This window comes from Strix aluco, chromosome 1, assembly GCF_031877795.1.
Source record: "Strix aluco isolate bStrAlu1 chromosome 1, bStrAlu1.hap1, whole genome shotgun sequence".
Classification (NCBI taxonomy): domain Eukaryota; kingdom Metazoa; phylum Chordata; class Aves; order Strigiformes; family Strigidae; genus Strix; species Strix aluco.
Window position 1 is genome coordinate 9186688 of NC_133931.1, and position 23959 is coordinate 9210646.

A 23959-nucleotide genomic window follows, 5' to 3' on the forward strand; every position below is an offset into this window, starting at 1 on the left:
GAAGAAGCGATGTGATTTGCATTTCAAACCTTTTCAGCTGATGAGCAAATTGGCCCTGTGAGTGCCTGCAAAAATTAGTAGTACTGGCTTTGAGATTTTAATGGGAAAACTCAGCCAAAAGAACAAAATACTAGATGCACCATCAAAAACTGAATTTCTTATCTGCTGACCTGTTCACTATAGTGCTCCTGTGAGACAGATGAATTTAAGGCTGTTTTTCTGTCAGCATTAGGACACTGTTTCTGTGTATCCCTAAACTAGCTCAGACAGTGTCTCAAATCCAGTGCATGGATCTGTAAACAGATTATGAGGCTTTCTGGTGGGTTCTGTGCATGATGCCGACTGTGTGGCAGGTGCAGATATCTGTTTAATTGGCAAGAGAAAGCATTTTCAGGCAGCTTTAAAATCTGCCTCAGGAAATTTGCAGCACAACCAGATGGGATTAAGAAGCAGGTGATGGGGCCACTTTTGTTGGCAGACTTTGTTCTTTTCGCCTTGCAGATATCTTTGTGCTGATTGCTTCAGTGCCAGTGGTTGCTGTTGGGAACCAGGGCAATGTTCTGGCCACATCTCTCAGAAGCCTCCGCTTCCTTCAGATCCTACGGATGCTCCGAATGGACAGGCGGGGCGGCACATGGAAACTTTTGGGATCAGCCATTTGTGCACATAGCAAAGTAAGTGAGGAGATTGCAGGGCTCAGCTGGGGTTTGGGGGAGAGACATTGAAGGGAAAGAGAGGGGATGCACAGGTACAGCAATGCCTTGGGTTTATGTCTAGTAGTTCAAGCAGTAGTTTTGTCCTTTCAGCTTTATTCCCTTTTCCCTTCTCTGAAGCATTTCTGCCCCTTGTTTTACCCTTCTCTACTCAATAGAGGTGCTGGGAAGTGATACGAGAGAATGTTCATTCCCACACTCATTACAACAGGAATTTTCCCTTTACATTGAATGAGAGCAGGGACATCCCTTTTACAGTGAAATATGTTGAAATCTTTGACAGAAACGCCTCTGTAGTTGCAACATGTTTGTCGTGGCTTCGCAGACTTGTCTGATCAACAGATGGAGCAGGACTCAGAAGGGATGGAAAGAGTCTGGTTAGCAGAAATATGGTTTCAGAGGGAGCAACTGGTATAATTTCTCTTTGGAAGCATGGGTCAGACAATACAAAGATGCACACAGTGTGAACCCAAACAGACAAAATTTCTAAAATCATCTTCGTTCGGTCTAACTTGATGCTATACTCAGACACATCCTGTCTCACACCAGACAGATACGTTGTGTTCTTGCATTTTCACCAAACATTATTACAAGTTAAAAACTATCTGCATAAAAATCCTCTAGAAGAGATTTCTCATCTGCACAGGGTGTAGAAAAATTGCATATATGCTGTGCTACTTGCTGCTTTTTCTTATCCATGAATGACATTCCTGACATTTTAGGGGGTTTTGAAAATTAAAATGCCAGCTGGCACAGCATAATTAGACTTTGCTTCTTTGTAGTGGCTGATAGGGATACCCACCCTTCTTCATTTCATACCAACTTCTGTTTCTTCCCTGCAGAAACGTGCTACAAGGCAGGTGGCACATAAACACTTATGTCAAAAATGTTTCTCAGGAAACTGAGATCATGGAAGAAGTCTATATGCCAAAGTCATTGTTTAGAAATTGTTTAAGGCTTCATTGTGTGGGATTTCATTCAAATGTTCCTTGTTTGATTCCCCACCGTTACCCTTTGGACCTCAGCTGGCCGAGGGAGATAAGAGGGGTTGTGAGAACTGCTTTACTGGAGTCACTAAAGAAACAGTTTTGGTAACAAGGTTAGTCAACAAATATCCTTCAGTGGTTGCACACCAGAAATTAGCCAAGAAAGTTGACTTATCTCAAGACTTGATTATGAAATTCTCAGCTACAGCTTTTTTTCCCTTCCAAATGCAGTTCTCAGAAACTGAAAAGAAGTGGAATATTGATTTTTTTACCCACTTTTAAACACCTGCTCTAGAAATGTGTCTTCTTGGTTTCAGACATTGCTAGGATTTTAACTTAGGTTGCTGCATCTCCCACCTTAATGGCATTAGCCACACACTCCACTTTAGTCACTCTCTCTAAAACAAGGAAGCTCAGGTTTTGTTTTCACACAGATGATTTTCAAAGTCTGTTCTTATCACATCAATTCATAGTGAAAACATTATTCATGGTGGAACCTCCTTTGATATACCTGAAGAGAAGGAACTGCATCCTGCAGCCTTGGCTCTCTGGAGGTAGGGGGAAGGCAAAGCTGTTGGTTTGCTTGCCAAGACTGACCAAGCCTAGGGGCAGCAGGAATGGGAAGAGTCAAGGTCAGGGACAGAGCCCTGCAGCACCCCATGTCGTGGGTGCAGCTAAGCCCTTAACCCAGCTTTATGCAGAACTAAACTGCAGATTGCTCGAAGCTGTTCCCAAGGAAGATGCTATGTAAGGGCTAATTCTTGTAAATTTCTGCATTATTTCCCAGTAAGTGCTGAGCTGGGCTGGTCATGGACTGTGACCAAGCCAGCCGTGACAGCTCTACTGTTATCCTCCATGTTTCTCACTTCTCCTGACGTTTATTCTGCCGCTGTGGGTATTGAGACTGTTTTCAGCCCCTCGGTTGTCCATCTGTTTCTTTTGCAGGAGCTCATCACTGCTTGGTACATCGGGTTCCTGACGCTCATCCTATCCTCATTTCTTGTTTATCTGGTTGAAAAAGATGTTCCTGAAAAGGATGCTAATGGGGTGGAGATGAAGGAAGAGTTTGAAACCTATGCAGATGCACTGTGGTGGGGGCTGGTAAGTGACTCCAAAAATACCTTATCCCCTTCTCAAAAACTTCATATCCAAGAAGAGATAAAGTATTGATGTTAGGGATTACAGTATAAGTGCTACTAAATTTGAGTGAGAGGCAAGTTACTGGTATAACATTACCAAAGTAGGGATGCTGCTACAACCCATTAGCAGAACTTATATCCCTGTTGATCTTCAGTCAGACAAAGGCGCTTAGGTGCTTAAACCTCCTTCAGAAATCAGTCTGTGCTCCTGGCTTCTGGGAAACTGCTCTTTTAGAAGAGTGTCTCTTCGGGTATAACCGCACTGGCAGAGTCTGTGCGTATGGGAGACCTATGTCCCTCAGAAAATGGTAAAACCAGAGCTAGCCAATGGACTATTCTGCTGGGCTAGCAAAGTGCATTAAAGTTTTGAGCAGTATAGGTAGACAGTCATGGAAATTTGGTCTGTAAGGAGCCATTGGTGGTAGGATACTGAGCCAGGGGGACTTCTGATACATCTGTTCTTGTCTCTTCTGATGAAGAGAGGAGTATTGGTTTGCACTACTGCTCAAAATATTCCTGCCACCTGGTAGACAGAATTCATGTTGCTTTGCTACCAATAGCTAGGGGAGTCTATATCATGCTGTGACTAAAATTCAGCAGCATATTTTTTATTTAATGCAGTTCACTCATAAATGGCAAGATCCCTCCCCCGTACTATTAATCAAAAGTGTTGCATGGAACACCTGGATATTTTCATATCCTTTCATATCCAGAACATTTAGGTAGGGTCTCAATGATGAGAAAAGGTACACAGTTGGAAATTAACAATTGTGCAGGAAATGAGCAAGTTTTCACAAAGTCATCTTTGTTTTAAAAAGACTGGGACTTCTGAGAGAGGTAGTCCTGTTAGGCTGTTAAAGCTCTGCAAGCTGTTAACTGACAAGTCCCATTCCTAACTGTGCACTGATGGTGGGCAGGAGACTCACTCTGCATGAAATGTCACATGGAGTTCCCTTTCAGCAAATGCATCCTAGAGAGGCAGCTTCTTTAAGGCTAAATCTGCTCCCCGTGCAATGCCTCTGGACTATGATGCCATTAAAAAGAATTGGATGGCCCAGCATCAAGATCCTATTTCAAGAAGCTGTGCATGAGCACCTGTAGAGCTAAGTGAGTTATGCAAGTTTCATGGTGACATTTAAAGCAGAGCTGTTGACTTTGTCTTTCTTATGGGAAGTCCTGGTCATTCTGCCCACAGATCACCCTTGCTACGATTGGGTATGGTGACAAGACCCCCAAAACATGGGAGGGACGACTGATTGCAGCTACATTCTCTCTCATTGGAGTGTCTTTCTTTGCTCTTCCTGCAGTAAGTACCTTCTCCCTCCTCTGTTAGGCATAGCCCAGCATTGAGCACATGCAAAAAGAAGGTAAAGTGATCAAAGCTGACAGTGGAATCAAAATCCCTTTTTAAGAAGTGATTCAGGCAGTTGAGCTGGTCTATATCAGTACATCAAACTCCTTTCTTCCCAACTTTGCATAGAGCTTATTGGGAATATTGTGTCACCCTGATACTCCTTGAACCACGTGTGGGCATTTTCTGAGACAGTGCTCATCAGCACAGTACAGAATTAATCCATCAAGTGTGCAGTCTGGGAAATCACAGGGCAGTTCATGAGTCTGCACCCTGTCCTGGGTTAGTTTACTGGTATTGACATAGCCACACAATAAGCATTTTTAAAGGATATGGGGCTTGTTGTTTTAATAATTAGGGTTGGGCCATCTTACCCAGCTCTAAACACTTGCAAGCTAGGGATCTACATCTGAGTGATCATCAGAGACCAGTGATCATCCTTTAAACCAAAAAACTCTGCAGAGCATTTCATCTCACTTATTTCCCTTCCTTCCTAGAAGAGATCTCTGACACCACTGTTGAAGTGCTGTTTCTACCCACTAAGATTAAAGGGAATTTAGATAGCAGATGACAGTACAGGTATTTTTCATCTAGTCAGGTGAATCCTACTCTGACTGCTTAAGAAATTATCTCTAAATTGCTTCTGAAAGTATATTTGTTCTCTTGGGTTACATAGGCCAAATATTTCCTTGTCTGCAAAGTCCTCAGGTAAGAATGAGACAAGGTCTGGGTGAGATGGACTGAATAGCAACAGAAACCATCCCAAGTCCAGATTTCAGGATATTCTTTCCTTTAAAATGAGACTTGGAAAGAATTTTGCAGAGGATGGGAAGTCTCACACACCCCAATCCAGAGTATGCTTAGTATAGCTCTTTTATCACACAAGCAGTTTCACTCTACCCTGAGCAGAAAGTAATACACCACCTGGACACCTCCAACTTGGAAAGGCAGTAGACATTTGAGAAGCCTGCTGAGGACCTTAAAAGGATTTGGTGTGGCCTGTGGCCCTTCAGAGGTTCAGGACAAACTTGTGTTTCATGAGCAGAGCAGTGGTAAAGACATGCTGTACTGCTCAAAGGTCCCACGTAGCCATATGCATCTCCACCGACAGACCTGTTTCCTCTCGTTATTAATCTATTTTTTCTGAGTTAGAAATGTCTAAAATCTTGCACCACTCTATGCTTTCAGGGAATTTTGGGCTCAGGGTTGGCACTGAAGGTCCAGGAGCAACATCGTCAAAAACATTTTGAGAAAAGAAGAAAGCCAGCAGCTGAACTCATTCAGGTTTGCAGCCACTTATACCTTCCTTGGAAAAGTGTTGTGTATGAATACCACTGCATCATGTTAACAAGAGCCACCACTTTCCCCCTGCCCAAATTCTATTTCTCATTGCAGGAGGTGAAAAGCTGTGTTTGTAAAGGAGTCAGATTTTTTTCACATTGAGCTAGAAAATCCAGTGGTCCTTGCAGTTTTTAGGGTTCCTTTCAATTCCCAGACTATCTTTCAGAACAGTGTCTTTAGAAGAAAGGATTTCATCTGCTAGCTTCTGGAAACCAACCAACTTCTGCATCAGTGCCACAAAATCACAGAAAACAAGCTGTTGAAAACATATTCTTTCCAAAATCCAGATTTTGTCAGTTCCCTTGAGAGAGTGCTTTTATGTGCAAACAAAGTTAGGTTGCTACTGATGTGAAAACAGCAATAGAAGTAACATAATAGACAGTGACAGTCTCAATCAGGACAAATGATGTAAATATTGTGTGTGGTTTGTAAAAACTGAAACATACCCTGGATCTCCTGTTATGTCACTGGACAACCAGAGCATTCAATGGGAAGAGACTCCTTAGCTCACTTGGACTTCAGTTATGGCCTTTGTTACAAATTCAGAAAATTAAGCTTCAAATTACTAGTCTGGGGGCTGACAAACTTGACAGGAATTACTCTTAGTAGGTGTGGAGCACACCCTGTTGGCAGTGAAGTAAATGGCAGCATTTCCACAGAGGGACACAGAAAGTTTCTGTGATATCAGATGGAAGCATTGGTGCTCAGGACTGCTCAGGATCAAACCAGTCCTCAGGAGAAACAGGCTGAGTGACATATTATGTTGTTCTAATTAAAGACACTCCTTAGGAAATAGAAGGGGCTGCAGGCATGAGTGTTGAATTGAATTCACCTTTTCAATTAAAGCATCTCCACTTAGCAGCTAATTTATCTACAGTATTTTTTAGGTTTGTGCTTAGAGAATTTTGATTGGAGCTAAATACTGAAATAGAAAAATGCTCAGAAAAATTTCCTCTGATGGTACATTAGATAGTAAACTAGCTTAAATGCTTCCAAAAATATTTGACAAATGCTTGAAGCTCTTTTAGACATACCACGCAGGAGAATAAAACCAGTTTAGTCAAATATAAGTCTTGTTGATGTTGGTGGTTATCTGTCATGTCGTGTCTTTTTTAACAGTCCTCCCAGATCATAATCCAGTGTCAATAGTGACACTCATTTGGTATGGCTGATTAGTAATTAATTTCCAGATAGTGACTCAGGTGCATTGTTATATTATTTGAAACAATTTGGCTGCTGTCAGCCTGGGGAATAGCTTTGCCTAACACTGACTATTCCCTCTCCCTTGTAATTCAGGCTGCTTGGAGATACTATGCTACTAACCCCAACAGGATTGATCTAGTTGCCACCTGGAGGTTTTATGAATCAATTGTATCATTTCCATTTTTCAGGTAAGTGCATTGTCTACCTCTCCATCATAATTTTCTGTGAAGTATACGTCAGGACAGGAAACATAGACTTTATATATATCAATGAGGCTTTTGTAGGTAATGGAGAGTTGCCAGTTAACTTCCTGGCTGAGACTGAAAAACATGTTTTTTGGCTTCTGGATCTATTTCTTCTCCCTTCCCCTGGTGGGATTTATTAGGGGCGCATGGATAACTCCATCAGTGGCTTTCATGTTGGCATTAAACAAAGGAGAAGCTTGCCTCACTGTCAGCTTCCCTTTGTAAATCTCTGGAGTTTATTGCCCTGGAAATCTCAATTTCTTCCTCTATTATTTTGATCCTGATAAAGATTTAGCCCTGGATTTCAGAGGCGCCTGTACTTCTTGCACCCTCTATGATGTGGTTGTGTATTTTGAGATATGGGCTATACTGAAAATTCTTACTTTTCCAACTCTTTGACTCAACTGGCCTGAGAACTGTGTTGTTCACAGAGGTGGCCATGGCATGTGAACATAATTAATGCTTGTTAAATGCTTGTCTTCTGACAATACCAGTTGCTCAAGGGGATAATTCAGTGGAGGACAGCCAAAGCATGTTTAAAACTGTCTTCCACTGAAACTATTAACTGAACTTTCACAAGGAAACTATTGGGGAGTTGGGGTCATGGTTTTATTTTAATCACCACTTCTGTGGTGATTCAGTGGAATACATAAAGACATTCAGACTTAATGGACAGTCACATGTTTATGGATATGAGTCTGTCTGATCTCACTTTTCTTGCCTGTCAAACAGGCACCTTCCTCACCTTGAGTCCTTAACATGTTAAAATGTTGGCCCTATGAAAGCCAAGACTTTTAGCTATAGACTATCAGCTACTAATAGTAGTCATTTCTTATCCAAGTTTATGATTTAAACTTTCATTCTGGACTTGCTGTTATGCTTCATTCTGTCAAAAATGTACCCTTAAACTACTGCTCAACTCAAACAGAGGTCTCCACATGCAAGTTGTGCTCACTGTGCTAATACTGCAGCTCCAGCTGTTGCTTAAAACTGACTTGAAGAAACATTTCAGGCTCCTGCCTTCACAAAGGGTAAATTACAAACATTACCTCTTTCTTTTTTTAATTTACAATATATTTCTTTAGGATTGATTTCACTTAGGTCAAAAAGGAAATCTCTAAGAACAAACACCACAGTGTTCAATTAAGGCTGAGTACATTTCTTTCCTTTTCTTTATCCCTTCTCACTCTGTATCTATTCCCACATTATCCATTGCAGAGTCATTTCTAGAGGGTTTCTTGACCTCAGGTTTTGTTCAGAGAATAATTCTCAGGCTTGCCTGGAGTCTAGACTCTTCAAGCTTGTTCATTGTATGTAGGTTCTTCTGTGATTCAAATACAACCTGAAATTTAATAGGTGTTTTGCAAATAAGGTCCTGGGAGAGAGGGCAAGGGAGTTCACTTCTCACCAAAGACTAGATTGCCAGTCTAAGCAGCACAGATTGGTTTCAGGAACCTATATCACTTTCTTTGCTTTATGGCTAGCTGAAAATGTAGCTTTTATTCTGCTGTCAGTTATAGTCACAGAACAAACGAGATATAAACCATTAGCAATAGATTAGAAGTTTCTGTTTAAAAAACTCTGATGAATTTATGATGTAATTCTTCTCTCCTTGCTTTCTTGTAATGCTTCCTCTCTTCTATAAAAGGAAAGAACAATTGGATGGTACTGCCAGGTACGTAGCTGCCATTATTATAGCCTTGTTTTAATACAGTTATTGGAGGATGCAGGTTAAATGTTTGTGGATTCATAAGCTGTTAACCAAAACATGCTACTAACACCATAGGTAGTCATTAAAAATGATTAACCAACCCATTTTCTAATTGCTTGCTTTTTTCCCAGTTTAACAACACAGCTAAAATGTTAATCATACAAATGCAGTGTTGCTTGCTGATTGTCTGTAAACAGCTTTATTGTTCATTATGATTAATCATGGTCTAGGTTTCTCCTGAACCATGCCATAGAGCCAGGGTTTAGCATCCAGGTTGCTCTGGAGTGAATTTAAAGTTCTGCTTCATGTTATAGCTCAACAGTCCTGCACAGAGCAATGTTGGAGTGTAAGAGATCAAGTCTGCATTGATTTATCATATGCAAAGATTTCTTGACGATAAATACTAAGACGGATCAGCAGGATAGTCAATCTGGCAGTACTAAAAAAGCTACCTTAGGTTTGAGGCCTTGGTCCCACCCCTGCTGAAACAGATGGGAAAGCTCCCAGTGACTCTGGGGAATTTACAAGCAAACAGGATGAAGGAATCATTGATCTTAATGCTAGTCAGTCACTGAAGACTACAACATAGCAGTCATTGTCAGTCAACCTGCAAGGTCTCAACTGTAAGTATTTATAACCACCTCTAGCTAAGTTGCAGATTGAAAAGCACATAAAATAATTAAACTTCTTAGGTCAAAAATGTGAAATACTTCATGCTAAACTGCTATCCATCGATCACCCACAATGAAAGTCAATAACAATTAAAGGATAAATAGTTCCACAGACTCGTGCTGAAGATATTTTCATTTTCATCCCCATTTACAGCACAGAGAAAAAGACCAAGAATTGTAGCAAAATTTGAAAACTGGTTTTCAACAAAAGGTTAGGCCTGGTTTTGAGTCCCTGCCCTGATGAAAAGTTTTTTTTCTTTTTGTTTTTCAACATTTCATGCAACACATGACAGCTTCAATAAAGGAAGCCGAAAAAAACAGATTCATACTTGCTGTTCTCCTATGAATTTTTAGGGTTCAAACCTCCTTTAACAGAAAAGAAAAACCTATTGTAAGTTTTCTTACAATACAGTCAAGTGCTGTAGTGCTGAATTACTGGGAAAAGATGACTTCCCCCTCCTGCCACCATCATCATGAGCTAACCTGCTCCTCTTCACAGAGTGCCTGGGAGTTACCTAGTTTGTGAACCCTCATCAACCATAAGTACCATACATCCATGGCACTGCCCAGGCTAAGCAGTCATGAGCAAGCTCAGTTGTATCAATGTAGATGTCTAGAGATTTTAGCCATCTCCAGGGTCGGCAGGAGATGAATTTTGGCCTTTAATATATAGGAAAGAGCTTAGGAGCTGAAATCCTTTCGAGTATGTAAGTCCATACCTTGAGCTAAAACGTGTTCTGACTCAGATGCAGCAGCAGATTAAAATTAGGAAAGTGAATGATTGCTGCAGTTTGCTGTTAGTCACAGCCCCGCTAGAGAAAGTCCTGCACCTGCAGTGATAGAACAGTTTGTGGAGTAGCCTCCGTGTTACTGGATCTTTCAGGCCAGTAGAAGAAGTCATTTTATGTTGATGTACTGGATTAAAAACTGAAAAGTATGGCTCACAGTTCAAAATCTTTAAAGCTATAATCCCAAGGCCCCTCATTCTAGCTGGCTATATCTTGATTTTATGTTGTTACATATGTAATAACCTTCAGCAAAATCATCAGTCAACCTGCATTGAAGCTTTCCTGTTAGCAGGAATATGTTTATGGAAATATGCATTCAATGAGAAGGGTTGAAAACCCTTCAGGTAAACAGAAAAATTATGGTGCTTGTGGGAGCATCCACTGACTTTAGTAGACATGGGACTGAGCCATAAAATCTGGTTGTTTTGACAGTCCCACCTCCCATCTCTCATAAAACTCTTATTCACAGACCAGATAATTAAAAAAAAAAAAAAAAATTCCTCTTCCTCCTACAGTGATTTAGTATAGAAAGTATTACTTGTACTTCACTGCAGTTTGTGTTTAAGGCTGTACTGAAATAAATGAGCAATAAGGGAATGCAGTCCCACTGGAGAGAACAGCCCATAAGTGCACTCAGTCTCCAGGTTCTTGCATCAGTTAAGTAAGTACTTACGGAAAAGATGTAGTAATAAACTGCATTGTCTGAACAGCGGTTGATAAAGGAGAGAGAATTGGTCCAAAGCTTTCCCAGAAGAGTCAGAAAATTTAACTAGTTAATAAACTAAAAATGAGTCCTGGCTGTGTGAAAATTTGAGGATGTGCAGCACTTTAAGTGGCAGGTTTTCTATTCAGTGGTGCAAAAGCTCTTTGGGAACTCCACAGTAGTAGAGTTGAACTCTGTGACAGATCCTTCTTGAAATCTGCATCTCTCCTTGGAAGCAGGATCTGGCATCATGACAAAGTCACAGCTAGATGCAGCTCCTTGTTCTCAGGCCTTTTGGGAAAAACACGGGGGAGACAATAGAGTGGAAGAGTTCATTTGAGAAGTTGGATCCCAAGGCAAGGCTGCAGGGAAGGACTTGTGATAGTAGAAAGCCGATTAAAGTTTGGCAGCAGCCTAAGGCTTTGTTGAAGCTCCCTCTAAACTAAAACTGTGAAGATGTGAGACATGATGAAGAGCACATTGGAATACACTTGAGCTAGACAGTAGGCTGGGTCCTGTAAGCAGTGAAGGGAAGTGGTACATATGACGCTGCTCTGTTAAGAATAGCATTTTCCCTACATGCCCTGTATAGTCCTCCAAACCAGGACAAACTGCAGCTGTGCTATTCGTTGCTCACTGATGGGGAATTTACTGACTTCACAACAGAGGTGCCACTGCCTTTTTCTTCCTTAATCAATGCCTAAACCTACCAACCCATGAAATCTCAGATAGAAATTGCTCTTCTGCATGTATTGCAAAGCCTTGTTATCTGTTCGGCTCCCAATAAGGAAGGTTAATGAGAAAGAGATATTAATGCTCATTTCTTCTGGAATGCAGCAAATGATTCAGCAAACTTTTAGGTGCCTGACCGACATTTAAGATGGACCTTTGCTTGATGAACATATTGTTTGTTTTGAACCAACTTTTTATGTCTTATGTTTGAGGGATGAATTGTGGGCCTGATTTTTCAGCACTGTTCTTAGCAGCTGTTCCACTGATTTCAGCTAGTGTCAAAACTTCGACACTTGTATGTACAGGCACTTTAGCTAAGGATTTTGAACTTTCTCCTAGGGTTTTGCTCCTAATCAGCATTATCCAACTGTAGAACTAGACATCAGAAGAGCATGTTCTTTCCTAGATCTATTATTATGTCATTGCAGAAAAGTAATTTATCCCTGTTTCCTATCTTTACAAGATAAATAATATTTCTTTGCCTTTGGAAAGTTGGTTTGATTTTTTTAAGTGACAGAATCAGTACTAGTCCTTCCTATTATGTGCGTGTGAAAGAATGCATATAATGTGGTGCATTTTTGTACTGCCAATAGTAACAACATAATGAAAATAAAATTATACTTTGCAAGGTGGAAAATTTCACTGTCAGCATTTCTTCTTAATACATTTACCCAAAACAGGAAGGAGGAGAAAGCCACTCTGCACACTACATTAACTACAAATGAAAGGCTGTTCCCATTCTTTTTCATAGAGCTTTTCATGGGTAATCATTAACGTCTCATCTTAATAACTTTTCTTCACTTTACAGTAATGTCATGTTTAGTAGGGAGTCATTCTTTGGATCAAGCCTCACAAGAAAACTTAGGTATATACATTCAAGTAACAATTGAGCCTTACTCTTTTCATATTTCTTGCATGCCATTTTCTGCCTGCACTTTCTGTTTTTACTACAGTAGTAGTACATAAAAAGTAAAGGGCAATACAACTGAAGTTATTTAAGCATAAAATAAAGTTGCATGACCTTGCAGATAGTTCATTGTTCTGCTGTTCAGAAAACATGGGATCTAATCCTGGCTCTGCCAATGATCTGTTTAGAAAAAAGTGCTTTTCTCTGTTTCCATAGAATGAGAATGATACTAACCTACTCTGCAAATCATTTAGAAATTTACTGTAAGAAAAATATACTGTAAGAGCTAAATACCATTGCTTATGCAGTCCCAACCCTGCCAACACAAATTCATGCAAGTTACTTTGCATTTGAGTTCAGTGGAACAACATCTCTGCATGTGTATTTGCAGGTTCTGGTTCAGCAAATAGAAAACAATTGGATACTTTTGATCATCTGAATAAAGTTAGTGAAATGCTTAAATATCTTGCTGAACTGTGATCTAAGATGTGGGGCAAGAACTTTATCTTCCTGCAAAGAGACATAGAAATAATTTATGGCATTTCAGGAATCTAAAAGACACATCATCATAAATAATAATATTTTGACTAAATTGTCAAGCATTTTCTTCTACCCCACACAAACATCTTGCTATCATTCAACTTTAGCTCATTGTTCTCATTCCCACTTTGTTCCACAAACATGAAATCATCAACACACAACTCAGCTTTTCTAGCCTAAGCTCTTCAAATTTTGGAGAGCTGCTAGTGAAGCACTCCATTTTTTCATTGGATGATTGTCCCATGCAAAATAGTTGAGAGATTGATTTTGCAGTTTGGTTTTCTTTCTAGTGGTTGATACATGGAGATATCTTCACTGCAAAGAGTGGGTCAACATCCATATGGTTTCTACCTACATTGCTGGCTGCATCCATTGGTGAAAAATATCCATCCTGTTTTCACAAAGAATTGAACTTGGATTATTCTCCCCATGGACTTGTGTGACATTGCTTATTTTTACCCACTTCCAATCACTTTAGAAAGTGTGGAAGAGAAGACAGGCTAAGCAAAGGCCTTTAGTGTGGTTAAGAGCTCTTCCTCTTTCTGAAGAGCATCAAAGTTGAGCCCAAGTTAGGACTTGTGTTCATGTTTCTGAGCAAAGAATCTGCATGGTAGGTGAGTTTGGATTTAGAGTCATGCCTACACTTAAATACTATTGAGGACATACACCACCAAAGAGTGTGGAAATTGGTTGGCTAAAAAGGGATGTTTCCTCCTTAGACATTAGAAATTTGCAAATTTAAACCTCAAAATTCAGGGTGCAAGTGGCTTTTTAAATGAAGACATCAGTTGTCAAGAAGTTGCAGTCAATTATTTTGAAACTGAACATTTTTGTGAGATCCTTTCTGTAGAAAGGAATGTTACTTGATAAAAGGGAAAGCTGATTAGCCAAAGCTCAGAAATACCTTGGAAGTGCAGAATGCTCTTTGTTTTATATTAAGAAAATTCATGAACTCTCTGAGATCAGTTGAATGTGTTCACTACAGGATTCATGGCTGTCCTCGTAACATTAGTTTTCTGCTAATTTCTGCTGGGAGTAGTTCAAAGCAGAATACTTCTAGAAATCTCATTCAGAATGTTTGATTTTCCAAAGCTAAGTTTACACACATAAATTCAGCTGATAATGTACTAAAATATTGGAATAAACACGACTACCTTTTGCTTCCAGTTACTTGAGACCAACTAAATTTAGTGATTAGCTAAACTGCAAAAAATATGGAAAAATTTCCTGATTATTATTAGTCCTTAGTAAGTGAAAGTGGTAAATACATGGAAGAGGGCTGTCTTTGATTCATTGTTAGCATTAATTCATTATTTTTCTTCTCATACACGTACCATTTGTTTATGAAACTCCATACTAGGCAAAGCACAGAGAGGAGAGTATCTGACTTGCATGATGGGATGTAACTGCATTATTTCCTTGCATGACTGTTTCTGGAAAAGTATTTCTAGTTCAGTGGTTCCCACTCTTTATTTTGAGCAAGGGTAAAACATCTGCAGCCAGCCACCTCTTTTGTATCTAGCCACCAAATTCATCTCTCAGATGGTCCAAAATAATTCCCACTGTTCTTGGGGAGCAAGAATGTGAGAGCTGAATTTTCCTTTAGGTAGGAAGCTTTCAAGCCAAGCTGTCTGCACTGCTTCTGCCTTCCTCCCTTTATGGTGGTCTGTATCTACCACAGAGTTAAGGTGTTCTCATCCTGGGACTCCAAAGACAAAGGTTTTGGGAAAATTTTTCTTCCATCACAAGGGAGAGGATGCAATAGCATGCAAGACCAGCAATGGCACCATATCCAAGCTACTCAGAGAAACAACTCTGCACTTTTGTTAGCATGTATGGGATGCATTTGAATCCCCCCAGTTTCTGGAACTGTGCTGGAAGTCAGGAATCACATTTTATTGAGTGTAAGGAAGGGACATTAAGTGGGGTGGCTATCCCAAGGGGAGGAAGAGTAGCTAATATCAGTAGGAGGAATCTGGAAGACAAGCAGCAGTACATGAACCTGTGGGTGGGAACCACTGTCCTAGTCACTCTCATGAAGGTTGATGTGATCTGCGCATGCTTCGTACTCTGAGACTGAGCCATGCGCATGCTGTTTTAATGAAGGAGATTGTGTCATGAGAACAAATGTTTCCTAAATCTTTTTAAAAAGCACAATGAAAACAAAAACCCCAGCAGACCCAGATTTCATCCCTTGGAAATGAGAATAAAGTCCATTTTCTTTCTGATGACAGCTAGTCATTATCTGGAAACAAGCTTGGGTTTTGTTTTGAGTTCTTTTGTATACAACATACTGTTGTAGTTTTTTCATGTGAAGCTGATGAATTATTTTCTGATGATTCTACTGCTCTGGCTGCCTGGATATGAACACAATTGTCTATATTTATCACATAAACATACTGTTATGAATCTGAATGTTACTTTAAGGGTTAATCATTAGGATTACAATAAGGAAAGTTTCAGTTCAGGTTACCTGAACTTAAGACTAGATAGACTGGCTTTTTAAATGACTTCTCATCTAGATGTTTCTGTACACAATCACAAGAGAAAAATCCCCCCAACTGTAAAATCATCCCAAAGTGAAATGGAGCTGAACTGCACTCTGTAGGTTGCTAATTTGCCACTGATTATAGAAAGGGGTCTAAAGATTTATCTTAGACAGGACATTTAACTTTTTAAACAGCTTAAGACAGATCAGATGAGTTGTAGGTCCTAAACCTAAGATGCTCAAGCAACAGTCTTAGGACAACAGCCTGTTCCTAAACTGACACTTATCAATGGGGAAAGTTGAGAAACTCCTTAGAAGGAGAATTTAGGAATGCTTTTGGTTCATATTGTCTACCTTTAGCCCCACCCCACAAAAAAAACCCAACCAACCAACCAACCAAAAAAACCCCAAAAACCCCAAAACCCAAACCAAGTTAGTGTGTCTACCTATGCAGTGGAAAATATCACTGCAAATAAGTTGCTTTCTGTGCTGAATGCAGAGGAATACTTTGATCTGTTTTGATCTATGAGGAGGATATCAAATTTTTATCGGTCCTGTACTTGTATAGTTCCATGGCAGACATTTCAGCATATATTGCCTATATTTCTGTCCTATATTGAAGGAGTTGCATTATCCAGTGACCCTTTTATTGATCGTCTGATCCCTACAGATCCTTGCAATGCACATTATGCCTCTTTGTCTTTTGTTAGGAAAGGCAGTTATTACAGGAATTTTAAGGGGCAAACTGAGAGATCTAGATATGTATTTTGAAGCAACTTTCTGGAGAAACAGTCAGAGGCCACATGTAATGACAACTATATTCTGCTAATATAGTATTAAACTGCTTTTTATAAACAATAGCGATCTTCTCTCTCCCCTATTTTTCTGCTTCTTCATCTTTCAGGTTCTCTGTCATAAACATATTCTTCTCTTGATAATGAGTAGTGTTACTAAAGCAAATCTTGTAACATTTAATAGACCCCTTATTGCCTTTGAGGAAATCACCTCATCATCTGAAATCATCTGAGTTTCACTGTCAGATTTCATCCTTCTAGGAGCTTCCTTCTCATCCTGGAAGATCTCTCCAGAAGTTATTGAACCAAGACATTTAATCTTGAAATCCTGAAGAACAGGTGGATTACAGTCTCCCCTTTCATTTGAGATTCATCTATCATTGGTGACCTGATATTCACCCCCACCAGGAAAAGCTGATCTCCACAACAAGCCTGTTGTACATAAATTTTTTTCAGATCTAGGGAAAAATGTCATCATTTTATTATCACTGAATAGACCTACTCGTCCTAATAAAACGAATAGACCTACTCATCCTAAAACTGCTTCAGTTTCTTCCTTCTTGTAGCTTATTTCAGTCTCCTTTAGTCTACAATGATCACCACCATGACAAAAATGCTTAATTGCTGTGTTTTTTTCTTCACGTTGAAGACCTCACAAGCTCTTTCTCTAACATGTTCATGCCCATCAGTTTGTATTGCTGGCTGACTCTTTGTCAGCTAGAGACTCAGCTAGATTTTTGGTCCATTTCTTTGCATTACAATCATTTTCAGTGATGTGCCATGATTCCAGACTCTTCTTGATCATCCTTCTTGAAAATTAATTCCTCCTTCAAACTTCGATTTTATTACTAAAGAGACATGAGAGTTTATTTTCCCTACTTCACCCACCCCCTCCCCCCCAAGTGTGACCATTCTGATTCTATGTCATTCAGCTGACTTTTACTTCTTCACCTTTATTTTTCATGCCCTTTCAAAACTTACTCACTAGCTGTTGCTTTCTCCTGTATATATTTTTCACATATATGGTAGCTGAGTGCTTGAAGAATCCAAATTTCACAGAAATGCCATGGAGTTAAGATGTCTGTCTTGTAAAGCTGTACTGCTGTCAAACCTAGCCTCTGAAACAGAGAAGTGAAAGTAATACAGAAAAGAGGTCACAGGATTCTCCCTATCTTGGAACACAAATCACTTGTGGGGACTCTGCACTCACCAGCAGTTTAGCCTTTAGAGCACATTGGTGAATCAATCAGATCAAGATTCCAACCCAAAAGCAAGCACTATGAAAACAATTTTTTAAAATAAGTTCTTAAGACCAAACATGAGACTGCCCTACACATTCTGTGGTGACTGATTTGCCACAGATGTCAACAAATAGCATCTCATGTTTTTCTACAAAGAAGGAAGTAATCCCTGATTTTTGCTCCATACTTTTGTCTGTACTTTGTATATCTTCCACATATGCCATGGATTCCTCTGGAAATTACATTAGGGCAAAGTCTTAGTAATATTAATACCATTCACTTAGACTGTTCTAATTCTTCACTTAAATCCATGCTTTTATCTTCTCACATCATTGTCTTCAGTCCTTGCAATGCTGATATATCATCAGGACTAGTTCTCTGTCTCCATACACAAGTCCTTAGCTGCCACTTTCATACTTGCACACATATATGCACTTCATACATGCAATGACAGGGGAAATGTCTGAATTTACTAGGCTGAAGCAATTGCATTCACAAGTATTGTCATGTCAACAAGAAAATTCAGAAGGCCTGAAAAAACACCCTACACAAAGGTTTAGTGCTTCCATCTTTTGTGACAGGGAAGCCCATATTTCATTACCTCCTGGATCAAAGATACATTAATCAGAAACAGATAGTAGAGATGAGGGCCCTAGTAATTCATATTAAAAGGAAAAATAACACAAAACCCTTCAACAGCTGTGATGTTCAATGCTCAGATCAGGTCGGCATTTTGTATGCTGTAAATTGCAGTATTCTTACTTGAGTCAGCACTCTAAAAAAAAGCTGCAATGTCATCATATATGTCTTTAAATCTCGCCTTTATCATTTTAAGAGGAATGTCCTAAGAACTTCTGTTGTGGTAGGATACTGCATCAGGCAGAGTTCTGAGATAGAAATAGATCCTTCTTTCAAAGAGGTGCACCAATGACACCAGAGAACGTAGAACATAAAAATAATCTGCCTGAGCAAAATAACCCCTTAAACAGAGGATAAGTAGTTCTGTGAGTAAGACCCTTCACTTACAAGGTCTTCACACAAGTGGACCCTTCCCATCCTTGCACAGTGGACCCTTCCCATGCTTGCCTTTCCTGCCAGGAAGTTTAGTGGCTTCAGTTGAGCATACTGCGCAGATACCTCTCTGCATACCTATGAAATCTCTTTCTTCTGGTCACCACTGCTGTTCGTCCTTCAGCTCTGCTCCCATCTGTGGCTCTCAGAAACGTGCCAGCTGTGGTGGCTTCTTCCCTCCTCCCCACTCAACCTGCTTGACCCTGTGTCCTGCACAGAACTGCCTCTTGACCATGTGAACACAATTCACCTCTCCTCAGAGCTGTTCCACACTGCAACGTACAGAAATGGGTTAAAAGGAAGGCTTTCTTCCCATGTGAAATTAACAAATATTTAAGCAGCAACTGAACAAGCAAATCAAATATTTATACCATCTACCATCACCTCCAAAGTGTTCAGAGCATATATAATCTGATATACTCACTAGCAAATTCCTTTTGTGTTGCTATTTTCAGTGGTATTAGTAATTGCATTTAAGACTGTTACAGTCATCAGGCCGTCAAAAGGGTTACTGATGCTGGTAAAATGACAGATAGATGCAATTCTAGCTATATGTTGACACTGATAGACAAATGTCTTTGGTCAGTAAATCTGTTAGAGAACAGTGGAAGGAATCATCAGAGGAACAAAATATGTCCCTTTACTACAATTCGTATAGGTCACCTCTGTTTCTAATGTAGAGAGAGATAACTGAATGTGAGTGGTGGAGAGAACTGGGTAGCCTGCCTTACCATGTACCTAGCAATTTCTTGGCAATGCCTTTCCAGTATTTTGCTGATAATTTATGTGCTGGTTCACAGATGTGCTGGTTCACAACACATTTGACGTTCTTTTACTCCTGCTTATGCACACCTCTCCTATGAAAATAGGCTGAGAGAGTTGGTATTTTTCAGCCTGGAGAAGAGAAGGCTTCAGAGAGACCTTATAGTGGCCTTATAGTACTTAAAGGGAGCCTGCAAGAAAGATGGAGAGGGACTTTTTACAAGGGCATGTAGTGATAGGACAAGGGGTAATGGCTTTAAATTGAAAGAAGGTAGATTTAGATTAGATGTAAGGAAGAAATTCTTTACTATAAAGGTGGTGAGACACTGGAACAGGTTGCCCAGAGAGGTTGTGGTTGCCCCCTCCCTGGATGTCTTAAAGGCCAGGTTGGACGGGGCTTTGAGCAACCTGGTCTAGTGGAAGGTGTCCCTGCCCATGGCAGGGGGGTTGGAACTAGATGATCTTTAAGGTCCTTTCCAATCCAAACCACTCTGACTCTATGTTTCTACGATTCTATGTTTCTATGATTCTTATGATTCTACGAATTATTTGTTTAATAGCCTGCCACAGACCCAGTAGTTAAAGAAAACACTGAACAGGAAAGGCCAAACATCCTTATAATTAGCATAACTGCCTAAGTAGTGGTGTTTCTCTTCTTAATAATAAATCTAATGCTTCAGACACTATGGGAGCTGAAGCACGTGATACATTACATGGAGAGGATAGCAAGACCCTCTGGTAACATTTTCAACATTGATAAAAAAATGCTCATAAAAAGCAGTTAATTATATGTGGTGCTTAACTGTTGCTTACAAAGACATTGATGTATTATGGTAGCCCCAGCAGTGTCCTCGTGGAAAAACATTTATTTAGCCCATTATATGTTTAAAGCATCATGAAAACAAGTTAAAAGTGTACAAAGGAGGAAAATGATTACTTTTGCTTATTTTGTAGCCAAAAGCTGGGTCTCTTGGATCGGGTTCGTGGTACCAATACTAAAGGAAAGCTATTTACCCCTCTGAATGTAGATGCCATTGAAGAAAGTCCTTCAAAAGAGCCTAAGAATGTTGTCTTGAATAATAAGGAGCGTTTTCGCACTGCATTCCGAATGAAAGCGTACGCTTTTTGGCAAAGCTCAGAAGGTAGCCCATCTGTGTTGATTTCTTTCTATCCACCCCCTATTCTCCCCATTTTACTTTGTTCCTCTCCATCTTCTGTTGAAGCTTTGCAGCTTTCTGGGCCAAACATGGCTGGTCCCTGGTTTTACATGGCACATTTGGGGAAGCTCCAAGTAATGAATGCTGGAGTCCAGGCAACACAGTGCCTGAAATTAGACAATGGCCCTCCATAAAACCAGCAACTGATATGGGATAAAGCCAGTGCTGGAATCAACCTATTTGATCTGGAAATAAAGGGCACACTGGGCAGTGAATCTATATCCCCCCAAAAACACATGCCATCATGGCTTGGTTTATCAGCAGGGATGCTATGTTAAGGTAGGTCCCTCCTAGACCGCATCCAGCCCTGCACTACCTTGTGTCCAGGCATCTCAAACATCTCCTCATTGCACTCTCTTAAAACCTTGTTTTACAGAGTCAATGGCTGCTTCCCCCCCTCTCCCTAAGACTGCTGCCCCTCAGCAGATTTCCACTGGGTGTCCATGCAACATCATAAGGCATTTTTCCTCTCAGCTTCCCTGAGCACACATTTTCCTCTTCTTGCCTATAGCATCTAAATGGTCTCTAAATAACAGTTTCTCCTTTATTGTGCCAGCTGGCATCAGTGCATGCTGGGCATACTACCATGGATGTGGCCTGGGTGTCCCCACCTGGAACTTGATTATTTTCTACCATGACAGTACATGAGTTCCAAACAGTGCAAGTGAGAGGGGAACTTGGCCTGTAGTTTCTACACCTCTTTTAGACTTACGTAAAATAATTTTGGCAAAGATTTTTCATTGTAAAAGCTCATAAAAGTGGGAACTTATAAATCCATTCGAAAGGAAAAAAAGTTCCCACTGTTTCAGAAATGCTGGAATCTGAGAGGAGATGCCTCAAATTGTGTGTCTTACAACTGTCCCAACAGAATTATGAAATCCTTTTCAAGAACTGACCAGAGAAAGAGGAACTTGCAAGAGATGTTCCTTTACTGAATTACACTTACTTTGTAGTCAGCCAGACCTCCCTCTAAATATTGTGTGATCAGATGTTCACATAGCTTTTGTTTGACCTGCTTTGCAGATGCAGGAACAGGGGAACCCATGGCAGAAGAGAGAGGCGACAGTAGCGACTTCATTATGGAAGATATGATCCCCACATTCAAGACAGCCATCAGAGCTGTCAGGTAAATGTCTCTGATGCTTCTTGGTGCTTTGTTTTGACTTTGAATGCTTGTGCTTCAGAAAATCACATTACCATGTTGCTACATGTTGATTCATTGTTGCTGCTATTGGTTTTTTAAAATGAAATAGATTAGTCAATTCTAGATATGTTGAAAAGCACAAGACAGACTCTATTTAAAGTCCTCGTTGAAAATATGCAGAAAGGAAAATGGTTTTCAGTAACATTGACCAGGCCATTTTTGCAAGATACTCTGTAAATATATTTATTATAAATTAATATTGTATACAGTTCCTCATTAAAATTTGTTATAAATATAGTATCTTGCTCAATTTAGTGACTATAGTAATTACGTAAGACTGGAATTTTCACTTAACAATAAACTCTGAGCTGACTCAACTCTTCTTTACTCACAATTGTATGAGTATGCAATATGCTTTTCAGCTGTCATCTTTTAATAGATTCTGAGGTCTCCATTTCATCAGTCTTCAGCTTGTGACATGTGTCACCTCTATTTTCATATCACAAGAGATATTCCCTAAGGTTAGAAAACTCCTAGTAAGGCTTGATAATGTGTTTAGCACATCAAGCACATAGAATTCATTTATTGATGTTCTCTTACTCCTCCACTCAGTATTTTTTACTCTCTTCCCTTGAAAAATGCCCCCATAGGAAAATACTCTTCTTTCATTGCAATTGCTTTTTATTACATAAGTTGTTAAGTTTTGGGCCAAGGAGTTACTACCTTCCAGGTGAAATACAGCAAGTGTGGAGTGCCCCAAAACTATCTTCTTAGAAAAGCTTCAAAGAAGATGGTTATAAGGATATAACCATATACTTATACGTATATAACCATAATATATAGTCTCCTGGTTCTTTTTCAGTTGGATGCATTATAACCAGTCATTAAAAATTCCAAGTTTTCTCAATCCTGCTGAAAGCCATTACTCACAGGCTTTGTTCATGTTACCCATGACTGCTTCCCTCCTGCTGGAAGTTTCTTCATCCCTACTTCCTTCACAGGTTTTCCTGTCTTTCCCTGATACCTGCTTGCTTTCAAACAGAGACTATACATCTGCCCTGTTTTCCAGCCCCATCTCCACGAGACATGCTATTATTACTTTTACAAAACTTCCTTTCCCACATCCTGTCCAAATCTAATTGATTTAAGCAATTTCCCTTTAAACTCAATCACGAGCCAAGCTTTTTTTTTTTTTTCTTGTACCCAGACCCTGAATGCTAATGGGAAGTAATTCTTTCAAACAAAACCACTTAATGGGTTTTCAGGGCAATGATCAAGGAGATTTTAAATTGAACTTGCTAACACTGTGATTCTTATTTTTTATTTATCTTTTTTTTTAAGTAGAGTTTTGCTGTTATCATATATAGTTTGGCTAAAATAGGCATAGGTATAACTTTGAAATCTTGGAAGATTTATAAGCAACAGAGTTAAAGAGTCATAAACCCTTAAAAGCTCATAGTCGAATTACTTTTGGTAAATGAAAGTTTATACAGATTTTAAAAAGGTTAAAAAAACCCCCAACCTTGACTAAAACACAGGTCAGAATCTTAACAGATGACAGCAGTCCCCCAATTCAGACCAATAAGAACATGGAGAATCTACTGAGAAAGCAAACCGTCAGATCCCAAGCCTAAGGCAGATTAAACAAATAAAATGTTTTTCATTCTTTACATATGTTTCTCGTCTATTTGTTTAATCTACCAAGATATAACAGTATAAACAGAAAAGAATGAAAAAGAGAATGCCAAACAGTTTTCATGTGCTCTGGCCAACACTGGTTGGAATTCTGTTATTAATTACTAGGACATTTTATAATAATAGTAATAATAACAGCAAATACATTATTATTATTGTTGTTTTTGTTATGTATAACAATAATGTTATACTGCTGTTGTTATGTATAACAATAAAGTTGTACTGCTGTTTTTTCGAGTACACTTCAGACAGTTCTAACACTTTTTCTTTTCTCCACAATTTGAACTTCTGCTAGGTTCTTAACTTCCACATTTCTATCAAATTAACATTTCCTATCCAAAACTTTCCCAGTTACAAAATGAAAACAAAGCTGAAAGTGATTCAGTATTATATATACTAAAAATTAACTTTATGAAGTATTAAAAAAACCCAGCTTCAGCTTCACAGCTTCAAAGTATCTTGTGACTTGTGTGGTTCAAAATCAAATTCCATATACGATTCTGTAGCTTTGGACCAT

The 23959-nt window shown here is 39.5% G+C and overlaps 1 protein-coding gene across 1 annotated transcript in view; it reads left to right on the forward strand.

Annotated features, from left to right (window-relative positions):
* KCNQ3 (potassium voltage-gated channel subfamily Q member 3) overlaps positions 1-23959 on the forward strand; it is a 204285-nt gene that overhangs the window by 173558 nt on the left and 6768 nt on the right. Inside the window, exons 4-11 of the mRNA XM_074839683.1 lie at positions 502-674; positions 2645-2800; positions 4034-4144; positions 5378-5473; positions 6827-6921; positions 8627-8653; positions 20341-20528; positions 21627-21729. Coding sequence (XP_074695784.1) covers positions 502-674; positions 2645-2800; positions 4034-4144; positions 5378-5473; positions 6827-6921; positions 8627-8653; positions 20341-20528; positions 21627-21729 — 949 coding nt within the window. The remainder of the gene's footprint in view (positions 1-501; positions 675-2644; positions 2801-4033; positions 4145-5377; positions 5474-6826; positions 6922-8626; positions 8654-20340; positions 20529-21626; positions 21730-23959) is intronic.